Source organism: Anser brachyrhynchus, assembly GCF_964034855.1.
Source record: "Anser brachyrhynchus genome assembly, chromosome: 6".
In the NCBI taxonomy this organism is placed as follows: Eukaryota; Metazoa; Chordata; class Aves; order Anseriformes; family Anatidae; genus Anser; species Anser brachyrhynchus.
Window position 1 is genome coordinate 12,875,979 of NC_137700.1, and position 15,395 is coordinate 12,891,373.

The following is a 15,395-nucleotide window of genomic DNA, read 5'->3' on the forward strand; positions in this document are numbered from 1 at the left end:
GGCAATGAGACCCTGGGGAGCAGCCCCGCAGAGAGGGATCTGGGGGTTGTGGTTGACAGCAAGTTGAATATGAGCCAGCAGTGTGCCCTGGCAGCCAGGAAGGCCAACCGTATCCTGGGGTGCATCAAGTACGGCATCGCTAGTCGGTCGAGGGAGGTGATTGTCCTGCTCTGCTCTGCGCTGGTGCGGCCTCACCTCAAGTACTGTGTGCAGTTCTGGGCACCACAGTACAAGAAGGACATTAAACTGTTGGAGAGTGTCCAGAGGAGGGCGACGAAGATGGTGAAGGGCCTAGAGGGGAAGATGTATGAGGAGCGGCTGAGGGCACTGGGACTGTTCAGCCTGGAGAAGAGGAGGCTGAGGGGGGACCTCATCACGGTCTACAACTTCCTCGCAAAGGGGAGTGGAGAGGCAGGTGACCTATTCACTGTAAACACCAGTGACAGGACCCACGGGAACGGTGTGAAGCTGAGGCAGGGGAAGTTGAGGCTGGACATCAGGAAGAGGTTCTTCACCGAGAGGGTGGTTGCACGCTGGAACAGGCTGCCCAGTGAAGTAGTCACTGCACCAAGCCTGTCTGAATTTAAAAAGTGATTGGACTGTGCGCTTAGTCACATGGTCTAACTTTGGGCAGACCTGTGTGGTGCCAAGAGTTGGACTAGATGATCCTTATGGGTCCCTTCCAACTCGGGATATTCTATGATTCTATAAGTACAGATTTGTAGCTATGTGGAAAAAACAGAACCCTGCTAGTTAACCATGTTTGTTTCATTTTGGCTTTCTCAAGTTTTACCTGATGCATTTATTCCAAAGTTCCAATACAGTGACTTTCAGTCATATCCAGAAACTGGGTAATATTTTATCCTTTGTTTCTTTCCAGCAAGTTTCAATGTTTCAATGTAGTTTCCTTTGGAGATTAAGCCATATTGTTGTCCTTATTTTGGATTTATTTTTTTTTTTTTTGTACCAACAAAGAAGCTGACTCTTAAGGATATTATGATTATTGTAACATTGTAGCTTTTCTATGGTTTTAACTAAAACTTGAATCTTAACCAGAAACTTCTCTTCCTGTGACCATGCTATCCAGCTGCTTCTCACAAGTAAAAATTCAGTATGAGCATTTTATTAGAGTTCATTCACCCTAGTTACAGTAATAATGGGACAACCAAAGTTTGATTATAGTTGTTTTTTCAGCCCTCATAGCCTTTCTGATTTCTCCTAGAGTGTAGTATTTGCTGTCCTCTTGCTTGAGAAAGGAGAGATAAACTTCCAAAATAATATCATTATTTTCTTGAACTGGAATTTTAATCCATCGGAATTCTGTGTTATATATAGACAGTTAATTAATCTAATCTGAAGCATTCATATAATATTACTCTTTCACGAGCATGTCATTACCATTCCTGTACTGTGCTATTAGTCACATTAGCATTTCTAATTTTTTTACAAGGTCTATTTCTAAATGTTCTGTCAAAATGAAATCTGCTTACAAAAGAAAAAAATATACATGTGCACACACACAAAGCAGATTAAATTATTGTCCACAAGGTATTTGACTGATGAATCTATTTATCAGTTTTATGGATTTATCTCAAGTACTTACTAACAAGTTCTTAAACCTTGCACAATTTTTAGTCTCCATTCTACAGCTTGAGCCTAATCTGAGTATGTTTCCCGGTTTGATTTGTAGGAATTAACATATAGGAACAGTATGGTCTATCGTTTTCCCTTAAAAGATTATTGGCAATGAACACATCAAAGAATCCCAATTTCTGAAGAACAAAATTATGTTTATTTGCATTTAGATATGCTTCTTGGGCTAACGAAATTGCAGAATTTAACATTTTGGCTGCAGCCAACTTGAAAAATCTGGCACCTGCTGTTGTGATTTCTATGTGGCCATTCTTGTTTTATCTCTGTGACAGAAAGAGCAATCTCACAACATTAATATGTATACAGGAAACTATGAATTTGTTTAAAATAAAGCTGCAAGAACATGAAAAGACTACTTGGCAAGGAAAGGTTCTTTCCTTTTAGAAACCAACACAAACAAACAACTGTTCTCTGAGCCTATTCTTTCCAGCCAAACCAAGCTGGTAAGTCTTGGCTTCTGTGTGGCACGGCTAGCGGGACAGTTCAAGGTGGACTCCCCAAACAGCAGCTTGCTGCTGCTTGGTTTTAAACTTCTCAGGTCATGAATATACTAAAACTTTGCTGCAATGTGAGCATTACAAACTCTTTGTATTCTCTGTTAGTGTGTAATTTGGTAAAGCAGAAGCTTCCTGAATACATGACAGAAGCACCTGTTAGCCAGGTGCGAAGTGTTGACCCTCTCATGACAGCAGAGCAGGCAATGCCGGCCAAGCATGATGCTAACAAGAGATAGAGGTCAGAACCTTTGTTTGAAAACAGACACAGCTCCACAACAGCCCCACAGCACAGTTGTGCCCTGCACTAATCTTACATGAGGGTGAGGAGTAGCAAGTTGCAGGCTTAGAAAAGGTTGTGCTGAGATCGGCACTGGTATGGCTCGTTTTTAGGTGAATTCTTGTGGCTTTACAGTTTTGAGAATTGCTGGTCTGGAGTGATTTCCAGCTTTTTCCTCCATACATTTGTCCTTTAACTGTTGAATTGACACATCTTCCAAAACTAGACAGTGCTACAGATGTCAACAGGGGGCAAGCTTTATATGTTCCTTTTTTGTGTTTCTGAACAGGACGAGATTCAGCTAAAGAATCATTTAATCCCATATTACTTAGAAGAGAAGTGCTCTGAGGCACTGTATGATATCTCATGAGGTCAGAATCATTTATAGGCTCTGGGAGAAACCATTTTTTTCTAAGTAAAAAGATAAGGGGATTGAGTTGCTGAATGTTTATTTTTAGTCAAAAGTCTTACCAGAAACTAACCCTTTCTGGTTAGCCTTCTGGTTAACAACAGTAACAGGAACAAGGGAGAAAAAAAGAACACAGTTAATATGAGTATTTCAGATCCAGACCATATTGTAGAAGGTCAACTATGATTTGGAATTAAATTGTTATTTATCAAGAATTTGTATCAAAAAGTAGAATTAGAATTTAGGTTTTGCATATTTGTTTGGGGTGATTTTGGGATATCCATGTACTTGATACAATCTGCATCACTTTTTTTTCTATGCTTTTCCTTGGCCAGAGCTAGCTTAAGCAATCAGGGTAGACTATCTGGCTCAGCAGAAGTCATATATTGTTAGGGTACAGAAGTTACATGCTACAGCAACCCACTTTAGGATGCAATAATGCTAAAACAGTCTTGATTTCCTTTATATATTAGACAGTAAATTGCAAGGCATCCTAACCAGCAAAACCATCCATATTAGAGGGACATGCAAAGACTCAACAACTGTCCCATGGTTTGTCATTTCTTTTAATTAGTCAGACCTCCCAGTTTCCCAAAAGATGGAAAAAAATAAAATAAAAATGTCTTGTCTTCACCGTGTTCACCATCCCCACCCCATGCATGGTTCTGGTGCATCAGGAAAAGAAAATCAGACAGCCATTCTGTTTATCTGATTGTAGTAAGTAATACCTTTGTTAATTACTGTTTTCATTTCTGTCACTAGGAGCTGTTCTGTTACCGTTTTCTTCCTTAAATAATAGCTTTTGATGAACTGAATTGAAAACCTGAATAGGAAAACATGGACTTGAAATGCTCAAAATGCGGATTACATTTTGTTCAGTCCTCCTCTCAGTCTCTCACTGGGCTTCAATTCGTAACATAAATGAAGTTCTAAGCCATTATAGATGTAGATACTAATCACCTTGAGATTTGGGCTGGAACCTGGTGACATCTTTTGTGTTTATGTATCATTATTTCCAGGCTTCTTGTTCAACAAGAATTTTATAAGATTTTTTTTTTCTAGCTGCCTAAAATGAAAGTACTTATTGTATTAGCCAGAAAGATATTCAACACACATCTGTGCAGCACAAATGTTCTTTTTTCCCCAATAAAAAACCTATATTGTTGCTATGAGTTCCGGTATTTGCACTAGTTGCAAGTAATTTCAAAAGTTTGGGAATCACCATCGAATTATTTTTAGCCTTGACTTTTTTTGTTGTTTTGTGTCTGGGTAAGAATTTTTATGTCAAAATAAATCTAACGCGCACAGGATACAGCTGAAATAAAAGAGTAATAAAACAAAGGTGATAATACATATTTTATATGTTGTCTTATTTTTTTTTAAAGGAAAAAAATTGACACGAGTAATACTGCAAGATGTAAATGGGCTCTATTTCTTTAGATATCTACAGTCATGCTTTCAAGTTCCAGCTCTTTTCAGTGGTATTTTAGAAACTTAACGACTTTAGTGCCCTGTTCTCTTCACAGACAATTTTGTGTTTTATCTTATTAAGACAATTTCTGTTCATTCTAGTGGACTCCCATCCACTAGAATGGGAACAAACCCCCCCGCGCTCCGCCCCCCCCCCCCTTTTTTTAGTGCTAATAATGGTTGTAATTGTTGTAACTGTAATCACAACTGGTTTTAATGTTGTGACTTTTAAGGTTTTGTATTTCTCATGTACTGTGTGACTTTTGAGTGTTCTGATGTTTCTCTTCACAGTAGCAGGAGGTGAAGATCATTCTAACACAAATGTGTTGTGTTTTTTTCCACTGTAATTCACATTTACTTTTCACTATTATAACAGGCTGTTCTAGGCAAGGAAAATTTAATTTTTGAAAAGAGAAGGAGCACATCATCTCTCTGCTAGCACCATTACCATTTCTGACAATTTTATTTCCATATTAGTGCATCTTACTCCAGTGAGATGTCTCTCCTCCAGAGGATAACATTTTATGATGTTCTAAGCATCTTAGCTGGCATAAAAATGGTACAGCAGGGCTAAAACTGTTGCTCAAAATGCTACAAAAGACTGCAGTTCACAGTAGGACACTGCATAAATGAACTGTTATTTACATGTAATAATTTTTTTTGGCTTTGAATTCAAGTTTTGTAACAGCAAAAACATCCATGATACCCATTCCAAAGTGGATGTTAGTCTCTAATCTCTAATCTGTATTTGTGCTATGAAAACTGCAGATTTTTGGTCTGTGCTAAGTGTTAATTTCTGGAAGCAGCATTGAAAAAAGAGCTTCTCAAGAAATCTTGTAAGCTAGCTTTCCTTTTTAATGAGCTTTCTATTCTTCATGTATAAGCAGCCTACATGCAGAACTACTGCAGCAGTTGCACTAGGCAAGGTAAAGTAAGGCCACAGAGGTGCCAAATGTTCATACTACATAAACAATTAATCTGTAATTGGAAAAACTAAAACACTGAAATGGTTAATATAATCTCATTTTACTATATCAGAGCTACCTAAAAAGTGTATTTGATAATGATTTTTCTTTTGAAATGTTAGGCATCAAAATATTTCAAACTATTTTATTTCAGGTTTCCCTAAACTGATCAAATGAACTTGGTATGAACTGGCAAGATACTTTCGTAGATCCTAATTTTAATTTTTTATATTGCTCCATTTGTGAGCTGTGTGCCCTTCTGTTTGACCTGTGAAGATGTCTGTTGGAAAGGCATGAACAGACATTGCTGTGAGATCGGTTCATCTCTCTCACTATGGGGAATGGCAGATACAGCCACACCAGAGAACTATAAAGTTTGTTTTAAGGAAAGAATTCAGTATTGACCTATTACAAATCATCACATATGGTCTATTCAGTGACGTTTTGCAAATTTCTTAGTAAATAAAAGATTTGCAAGAATAATGAATCAAAACCTGAACTCCTTAATTTACACAGGATCATATCTCCATGGCCGAGCTTTTCTCCTTTCATTATGTCCCTTTTTGACTTAAAAATGTTTTCACCATTAGACCATTTTCAAATAAGTCAAAAGTAGAGGGGGGTTTCTTGTTCTGTCTTGTTGAAAGTAGTCTACCACTTTTTTGCTCCAAAAAGTACTATTGCCATAGCGTAGACATTTCAGAGGCCATATAATTAAATTTGTTTTTTAAAAAAGTTTTTTTTTCTTCTCATTAACTCTTACAACAAATCCTGACTATACCATGGGACTCACTGGACAAGATAATTAAGATAATTAAAGGGCTTTTTTGTTGTTCAGCTGGGCATAATTTTTTCTGTCAGGATACAATAGACCTAAGATGATAACTTTTCATTTCAGCTGAAGAAGTTATGGCCTCTGGGTAGAACAACACAAAATGAAATAAAATACATGTTGTAAATGACAGATTCAATGTACAGAGAGTTGATTCATTACACTACATAAGCATAGAAACAAAATCCTAGAAACTATTATTTTAGGGGAAAGAAAGATCCAACATTTCTGGTGTAAGCTGGTTTTGACAGTTATCTGTTAATGGTCATAACTTTTAATGGTGCCTTTTAATGTAAGTATACAGGAAATTTGTAATAATAATTAAAAAAAAAAAAAAAAGTATTTTCAACTGTCTTTTGTGCACCATACAAGTTCCCCAGCCAAGGGAAGGAGATCTCAGCTGTCAGCCATCCTTATTTTGAATTCTGTAAAAGGCAGCAGCACCCAGGCAAAGGTCTAAGGTTAAATGTTTGGTGGACCATGTGACAAAAGAAAATGATGTTACATTCTTTTTCTGGGATTTCTTAATTGCATATCCTCTTCCTGTGATATTCATTTCAGTTCTATGCTATTTAGCAAGGTTTGAATTCCTTGATTTTTTTATTATCAAGAACGGTGTTTTCTTCCTCCTGCAAACTCATTCCCAGAGTCTATTTTGCAGTATTTACTGAGCAGATCATGAAATGTGGAAAATACTCTTCTCTAACCAGAGAATAATGCTCATCCATTTTGTATTTCAGTCATATCACTAAATATCTTTTCCAAAGTAGGTTGTGTCAAAATGTTCTAGAAGTAGTTGCATTAATTATATGTAATTAATGTTAATTACATCTAACAAATAGGAAAGAAGGTATGAATTAGGTGTATGGGAAATTGATTAAATTCATAGTGAAAGGATTTTGTCATAGAACTATAGAATGCTTGGGGTCGGAAGGGACCTTAAAACCGATCTAATTCCAAAACCCCTTACCATGGGCAGAGACACCTCCCACTATACCAGGTTGCTCAAAGCCCCATCCAGCCTGGCCTTGAACACTGCCAGGGATGGGGTATCCACAGCTTCTCTGGACAACCTGTTCCTGTGCCTCACCACCCTCAGGGTAAAGAATTTCTTCCTTATACCTAATCTAAATCTACCCTCTTTTAGTTTAAAGCCATTACCCCTTGTCCTTTGAAGTGCACCTTGATGATTTATGCTATTTGTATCCTTATAGTATTCAAAATGTTCTTTTCCTTTAAGGTTCTTATGACACACCCTGTGGATCTACATTTCACAGAATCACAGAATTTTTTCATCTTCTCTTCAGGAGAAAAGCATGTGGACTCTCGACTTTTAATAAGGTATTAAAACTGTTTTTATAATATTTGTTTCATTTACTCTGTGTTTTATTCAAGTGAGACAAAATGTGGAGTAGATAGGGACAGTTTTTTGAGTAAAGTAAAAGTAAAAAAGATGAAGTTTGTTGAGGTTCTGAAGGAATTTATTCCATAGTTCAGACCCCACAAGAATCTTGTACATCTTTACCTCTCTTTTGCAGTAGAGAGTCTCAGCATGCTAAAGTAGTAAAGGGTTTCCTCCTTGAGCTTTGCTAAATTTTTGACTTGTCCATAGAGAATCCCAAAAGGAAGGAAATGAGCATTTGAACTTTAATCAAAAGCTGGTATAAAGATAGAAAAAAAAAATGTCTGTGTTTAATCTGGCTTGTTGCTCAGGAAATTAGCAAAATAATGTCACTTTGCATAATTTGAAGCTTTCTACTGTTTTGTTGATATAGCTCTACCCCCACCAAAACAAACAAACAAAAACAAAAATAACAAACAAACAAAACCAAACCAAACAAACAAAAAAAAAAAACACAGGTGATAAAGGTTTGGATTTTAGAATGAGGTCTCTTGGCCAGGCGAAGGAGAGAAGACATCACTGAGAAACAGTACAGTGGATGGTGTCAGAGGTGGTTAAAGGGAAGATATTAACGTAGGGATTGTCAAAAAATATTTGTTGCACTTTGCAAATGTAGTGATGCATTGAAACCTACAGAACTGAAGGTACTTCAGTAGCAAACTACATCAGTTCATATTTCATAGAATCATAAAATGGTTTGAGTTGAAAAGGAATATTTGATTAAATGGAGACATTGCAGGTATATAAGAATCTTATCTTCATGTTTCTTGCATTTTTGTTAATGAATGAAATGTGTTGACTTAATACTGGTAGCATGTCTTTCTGCACATGTAATAATATTTCCTCTACTATTAATTATTTTATGTCAGTTGCTTCTTACAGTCAAAATTAATGAACCACTTTATATGAATCCAGAGAAGTCAGATACATATATGTGTATATATATGTATGCTTTCAAATTGTTTTCTAAGTGGCTTAACTGATACAATTAAAAAATCTAATATTGCAAATGTGTCAGGGTTTAGTCTCAGTAACTGTTTTACTTTTCACATCGCCTTATACTAACTCATGGATCTAGAGGCTCATGCTTTTAAGTAACTGCTCAGTGTTGTGCTTTATCAATATTTTGTGTGTTATATGAAATGTCATGGTGATTATGCAGCCTCAGAGAACAGGGTCATGAAGTCTTAATGAATTAGTTATAAATCTATATGAAGATGGCCACACCTTGCTCGGTAATAGCAAAGAAATTTATTTCTCTTTTAAGGGGTTGCTTGTTTCATTGGACAAAGTCAGTTATGTCTGTGCTGACACGGTGAATTAGAAAAGCGTGACTCTTGATCATTTCTTGCACGCTTCTGCCCTTTTTAATTAAATGTCTTGAAACTCACTGTGATGTCAAGTGTTAACTTCCTACGGTGTTGTGTCATCCAGAGAAAACTAGAAACAGTTGTGTCCAAAGGAAAAGACAATATGAAGTGACAACTTATGCTGGCCTGCAGGAGCTTGATCGCATTAACTCCCTAATGGAGAAGCTAATGTATGTCATCACTCTACCATGTGTAATCATCTCAGACTGGAGAGAACAGTATTTCTTCCAGCTGAATACGTTTTGATCTATTCTCAAAATATTACTGCAACATTCATTTTTATCTGTGACTGGTAAAGAACTTTAATTTGCATATTACCACTTCTTGTTTTCATTTCAGAGTTTTAAAGGAATTCAGTGAAGTGAAAGAGTAAATGATATAAATGATAAATAGATAATACTCATTCAAAGTGTATCAGTATTTTGTCATGCTTCAAGAATCTGTCATGTAGTACATACCTACACCTAAGCAGCTGCTCACCTCTTGCCTGAGGCTTTGGGATTAAAGTAGCCAGTGGTCAACCTTACTCAGCAAATTTTTTCTTTCCGACAAAGCTAGTGGGTTACTGTAAATAACGCAATGGAAGACCTGCACCTTCTGGTTCCAACTAAACATGCAGCTACTTGAAGTTCAGTTTATATAAGAAGTGTGTACAAACAAAATGGCTGCATATTTTCTACTTAATTAGAAATGTTGAGATAATTATTTTTGTAGACGTAGATCTTTGTGATCGAACACAGCTAGAGGATTTGGTACTTCATGTTAAGGCTTTACTTTAGACAGAATTTGTTCCATGCAAAGTTTTTTGAAAATTGTTACAATACTTATAGCCTAAATGTAGATCAAGGAATCAGTGCAGGAAAATAGTATTGAAACAGTCTATTTCAATGATAGAGCTACTTGCAAAATGCATTAAAAATGCCTTTGCTTGTTCTTTGTGCTGAGACTCTTTACTGTAAGAGAGAAGTCAAATGGTGTCACCTGATATAAATAAAATCTTGTGGTGTTAAGAAAAGTACTAGGAGCAAAGAGATGAAAACAAGCAGCTTATAGCAATGAAAAGCAAATGGCACAGCATGCCAGGTATTCTGGAAGAATACCAGATGTGTTCTGCTTGCAGGACATAAACACGGTTATACTATAAGGACTAATGGAGACACAAAATGCTGAACAAAACATATGAAATTAAATTTTATTAATTGTTTTCATTATTACTAGTCAGTGTGTATCTGTATAGATTTGTGAACGTATAAAGCCACAATGCCATTTCTGATACCTGCACAGTTCCAGTTAGACAACTGAAGAAAAGTACTGTAACAGCATTTTTCATCTGATTTTATGGTGTTCAAGCAACTGAACATTTATAACACTTAAAAGGCAAAGATCATTAACTGTAGTTGTCCAGTGTCTTTGCATGTACCTACACAAAAAGCTCTTTATGCCTCAGGCACTCACAAAACCACTGCCCACATTCACCCCTGTGAATAAAGGCATTATATACTGATGGAAGATCTTTGCAGAGTCCTGATTATCTTGTGTAGGGTCTTGCTCATAGAGTAAGAGCTCCTCCACAAAGTTTGACCTATTTTCACTTACATGTAGACTTTTTAAAGAAATATTTTACTTTCAAGCCTTTTACTGCATCATGAATCAAGTCTTTAGGACAATATGAATCCCATTACAAAATGTTGAGAGGTTAGAGTAAACAGGGATGATTTCCCGTCTATTGTATTTCTCATCTCTTTCAAGGTCACCTTAAAAGAATTATGGTCACAGAATTTGTTGAAGTTTTAAAACTTTGGTCCATCTATTTAAATCTTTTATCAAATTGTTATTGCTTTTTCATTAGGTAGGTGGGGATCAGTCCCACAAGAATCATGCAAATCAGGGAAGAATAGCGTAGCCTGTAGTGACCTTCATCCAAATCCTTTTGAACAATTTATAGACTACAAAGTAGTTGATTCTTACAAAACCTCTTGTGGCAAGTTATACTATTTACTTGTTCATAAGTGGTTGTTTTCAAAATCATCCAGCAGCTGGTTCTAATGAAATTGAAATTCACATTGATTTCCACTGTTTTATGCATGTAGACAGGGCTAAGCTGCACCTGGCTGTAGAGAGGACTGAAATAAAAATCGAAGGACGACAAAATAAGAATTACGTTTGAGCTGCTTTCTAGTTTCTGTCTCCTCAGAAATCTAAGGTCTATGGCTAAAACTGCCTTTTAGTACAAAACATTGTTTATGTTTAGTTCACATAGTCAGTAGTCTCTCTTTTTTTTTTTTTGTCTCAAGAGGAAGAAATCTAACTCTTCAAAGGCTATTTAGATATCTGTTTGGTGCATGTCATTTTTATCCATTCTGGGCTTTGTCTGGTACTGTCTCTAACCTTCTATGGGATTATATCTCAGCATTTTCAAGCAGTAATTGAAGATCTCCAAGGATCATGTAAGTTATAATTGCCAGTCCTGAGTATGTAGAGTTTCTAGCAGGCTTTTTTTTTGTACTAAGCTGACTTGAAATAAGAACCTATAAAGTCATGAAGACCAAGCACCTGAAAATATTTAAATTTTAGACATTACACTTCAAAATCATGTGGATAGCCAATAGGAGACAATACAATGAGGGAAATTTCCCCAGGCCTGGAGGTACATGAAGAGTGAAAGCAGAAAGTGAATTATACATAAAACATTTCTACATGAATCAAAGAGAGAAAGGGGAAAATGGTGAAAAACAGGGAGAACAGTTTCACCCTCTTCTTTTCTCTGCACAGGTGTTCAAGGTTTCCATAGAAACTTGAACATAGTCTGATGGAGGAGGGAGGGCGCATAACATTTCCTCCATTTCTGTTTAAATGCCATAAAAGTAATGGAAAGACTGATGTGTGGTTTCTGGTTTGCATGGTTAGGCCAGCTATATCCACAAAGAACAGTCACTAAAACCAATGAATCTATTGAGCCTACATGTCACTAGAATAATTTAACTTATAAAACAAACCTAAGAGGTATCAGGAGTTAAGATTGAACTTGTCTTTCATCTCAGTAGGTGACACACTTACATTATATTGGTTAAATGGATTCCTTGAAATGTGTGTGTGTACAATTTTCGCTATGTTTATGCAAAATTATTATACTTTCCCTTTAAGGAACACTTCTGTAATGGTTTTGGTCTTTCTGCAATACCTGATGTTAGCTAAAAAATAACGTGTTTATTAGAGTCCTTCTCTATCCAGTGAATAATATCCAGAAAATTGATAGAAATTAGCTGAAAATAGGCTATGTAAAATGAGATACATGCCAAATGTGTTGTTCATAGCTGGTGTATACTTTATTTGTTCTGAGGCAGGCTACACATAGTTGTAGTTAGTTCAGATGCTATCAGCCTAAGTAACTAACAGTTACTTTCACATTATCACCACTTGGTACTCTTCAAGGTATGAAATGTTTGAGAATTAAAGACACAGTTGTGGATTAATGTTTTTAATACTTCTTACTTCAATAAGAAAGTTAGAAATTAAAGGTGTTCATTATGGATGGACATTTAGCTAAACTGTGATCTGTAGAACTGCTCATGCAGGAAGTGCTTAGTTAAACATTAGCTTCACATCCCTTTTATAGGGATTGGGTTTGTGTGCTTCTACACATGTACAGGAGCAAAATTAACTGTATGACAGGGAAAGGCAGATATTCCTTCATGTTAGGAAACAGGTAAATTCAGTTCCATAGAGGGATATGAACACTTTAATGCTAAGAAGGTGATGACATTCCTATTCTTTGTTACAAGGACTTCCTACACTTTTTTTTTTGCATTAACTGATCATAGCATGAAGTGCCTTTAAATATATATAGATATATATATAAATATATATATATATTTCAGTAAGTAGTGGAACATGGGATTCCCTATTCTGAAGTGAGAGGCTAGAAATGAGGAGCAATATTAGGCAGGTAAATAATGTATGTCATTGGTGGGAGGGTACACTATTAAAAGAGCTTCCAGGGCATTTGGCCTGTGCCAAAGCCCTAGAAATTTTGAATGACAGTGCTCTCCTAAAGCCCATCATTAGGCTTAAATGCATGCCCACTCAAATTTTACTCACACTGAAACTACTGGATGTCAACTACCACATGCCATTGCTTACTCACCTGCGCATGGACACGTGTAATACACAGTTTTGTTTATGGTTGAGAACAGGCTGGAAGACTTTGGGTTTAAGTTTTTATTAGAACTCCAAACTATTGTAATTACGTTCCATTTAATTATAGTAAAATGAAAGTTATGTTTTTTTTGTTGTTGTTGATTTTCCCCTTATTGCTTATCTCCTTTGTTTAAAAAGTACATAAATAAATAAATAGTTGCTGGCTGCACTAAAAGTGGAATAGGTGCAATTATTTCCATCCACATGTTATTGTTCATAAGGAATGGATTGGATTTTCTCTTAGGTAGAAATATACACTTTTCAAATTTTGTCTGTTGAAAGGTAATAGATTACTATAAACATATTGAATATATGAAATGAAAGTTGTCTTGAGATTAAATCCAAAGTGCCAATAACATTCTCACTATTAACATTTAATATTTATGGGTTATATCCCATCTTTTATTTCTATTGTGAAGATTAACTAAAAAAAAAAATTATTATTTTAGGTTGTCTGCTGTAAATATCGTTCCTGTTTTTTTTTTCTTTCTTTCTTTATATTTATTTGTAAAACCAAATATGTGATTCAGCATGCCTAGATTTTGCAGTGCGTATTCATATATTACAGTGGATTACACTTTTCTGTCTTTAGTTCTAATCAACACCAGTGGGACTATTTCAATGATGGTTTTAGCATGTGTGGTCTATAAAAAGGGTCTCTTTTACTTCCATGCACTTTGAATCATACTATATTGGTCAGTACCTCGTAGTCTCACTGAAACTATTAATATACAATATTTCAGAGTGGTGTTTTCTGAGTAATATTGGCAGAAAATGTCTGGCTCCAGTGGACTGCAGGCTTGAATGTTATATTGAGGATATTGTTCTCATTGGAATTGTTTTAATTACACCTTTCATGAGCATTAGAATGAATAAATATAAATTAAAATAAAAAAAAAAAAGTAGTGGATAATTGCACTAAACAGGAAGAGAGATGCCAGATGCTACTCATTCAGCTAACTTAACTACTGGAAATACTTAACATTGTGAGGATGAGGGCAGACAAAGATCAAATATGGTATCACAGAACATCCGCAAAAATTACCTCAGCCTAAAAATATCTGTATGACAGCAGTCCTGATACTCACCAATCTGATAAGAGTATTTGGTTAAACTGTTAATAGAAAAAAAAATATGAAAGCATAACAAATATAAGAAAAAAGCATAAATGACAATTCATAGAATTTTTATAAGTGTCAGGTAAAAAACATTGCAGTCACAGTTGATAAGGAAAACGCTAACTTAAATGTCTGATACTGAAATTGCCTCTTAAAAACTTTTACCTTTGGTTGACATTCCTAGAACTTGACACTGTCATTGTCTTGGATCATCTTTTGAAGATCTGAAATGCACAGTTAAAATATTCTCTTAATGTGCATCAAGTTTAAATAGACAGAAAAACATACATGCACACAAGAATTTCTAGATTATATATTTCATATTTTTTAAGCATACTTCAGTATGCTTCCATTAACCAAGAAATTGTCTTCTGTTTATTTTGTATATTTTATAAAAGAAATAGGCTTATTTTATTTTAAACTTGGCAGCTTCAACTCTCTTCCTCATAATTAAATATGGTTTTACATATGTATTTATTTGATCTTCATATATCACCATGCACAGAGTAAAAGACCTGAGAGTACAGGTCAAAATCTGTAGACTGGTAGTATTTGCCCATTCATTGATAGCAGACAAATGCAATGACATGAATACATCATATGATTGGCATGGCAATCTATTTTGAGCATTAGAAGTGTATTATCATTCAATTCCTTGAAAAAGCCACAGAACTTGTTTCTTACTTTGAAACAGCCGAAATTAAGCCTTGAGTAATTAAATGAACAAATAAATAAATAAACTAAAAAAATCCTTTATCATTGGGCTACAGCTAATTTGGACTCCTTAAGTTTCTGTAAATATTATTTCCCTAATAAAGAAACACTTGATGGGTTCTAAAGTCCTTCAGAATGTTAAGACCTTGTTTTATAGACCTCTGGTAGTGAATTTACTGCCTGGTTTAAATCTAAAAAGTCCAGCTGTTTCGAGTGTTGAATTCTTAACGACTAAAATATTGGATTTATTTAGTCATGATAAATAAGACAGCATTTGTAGCATTAGAGGAGAATTAATTTACCAATCTATAATAGTAGGCCTCGATCCCACAATTCAAATTTATGGAGGCCATTTATGTGAAAGTCAATGCCAGCATTCTACATCATTAAAATGAACAGTATGATCCATGGGATGCCAATATAACAGCTCTCCAGGACCTGAAAAATTTACTAAGAGACTTTCAGTTTACTCCATTGTTAAAAATCCATGG

At 35.5% G+C, this 15,395-nt stretch overlaps 1 protein-coding gene across 3 annotated transcripts in view; it reads left to right on the forward strand.

Moving 5' to 3' along the window:
* The window catches only part of LOC308196820 (uncharacterized protein), a 460,768-nt gene that overhangs the window by 247,706 nt on the left and 197,667 nt on the right, over window positions 1–15,395 (forward strand). Inside the window, exons 5-6 of one of the 3 annotated variants that reach the window (XM_080596448.1) lie at window positions 7,344–7,444; window positions 8,940–10,375. In XM_080596448.1, coding sequence (XP_080452574.1) covers window positions 7,344–7,444; window positions 8,940–8,949 — 111 coding nt within the window. In that variant the 3' untranslated portion in view covers window positions 8,950–10,375. The other 2 variants (XM_080596447.1, XM_080596449.1) reach the window with 2 other exon arrangements.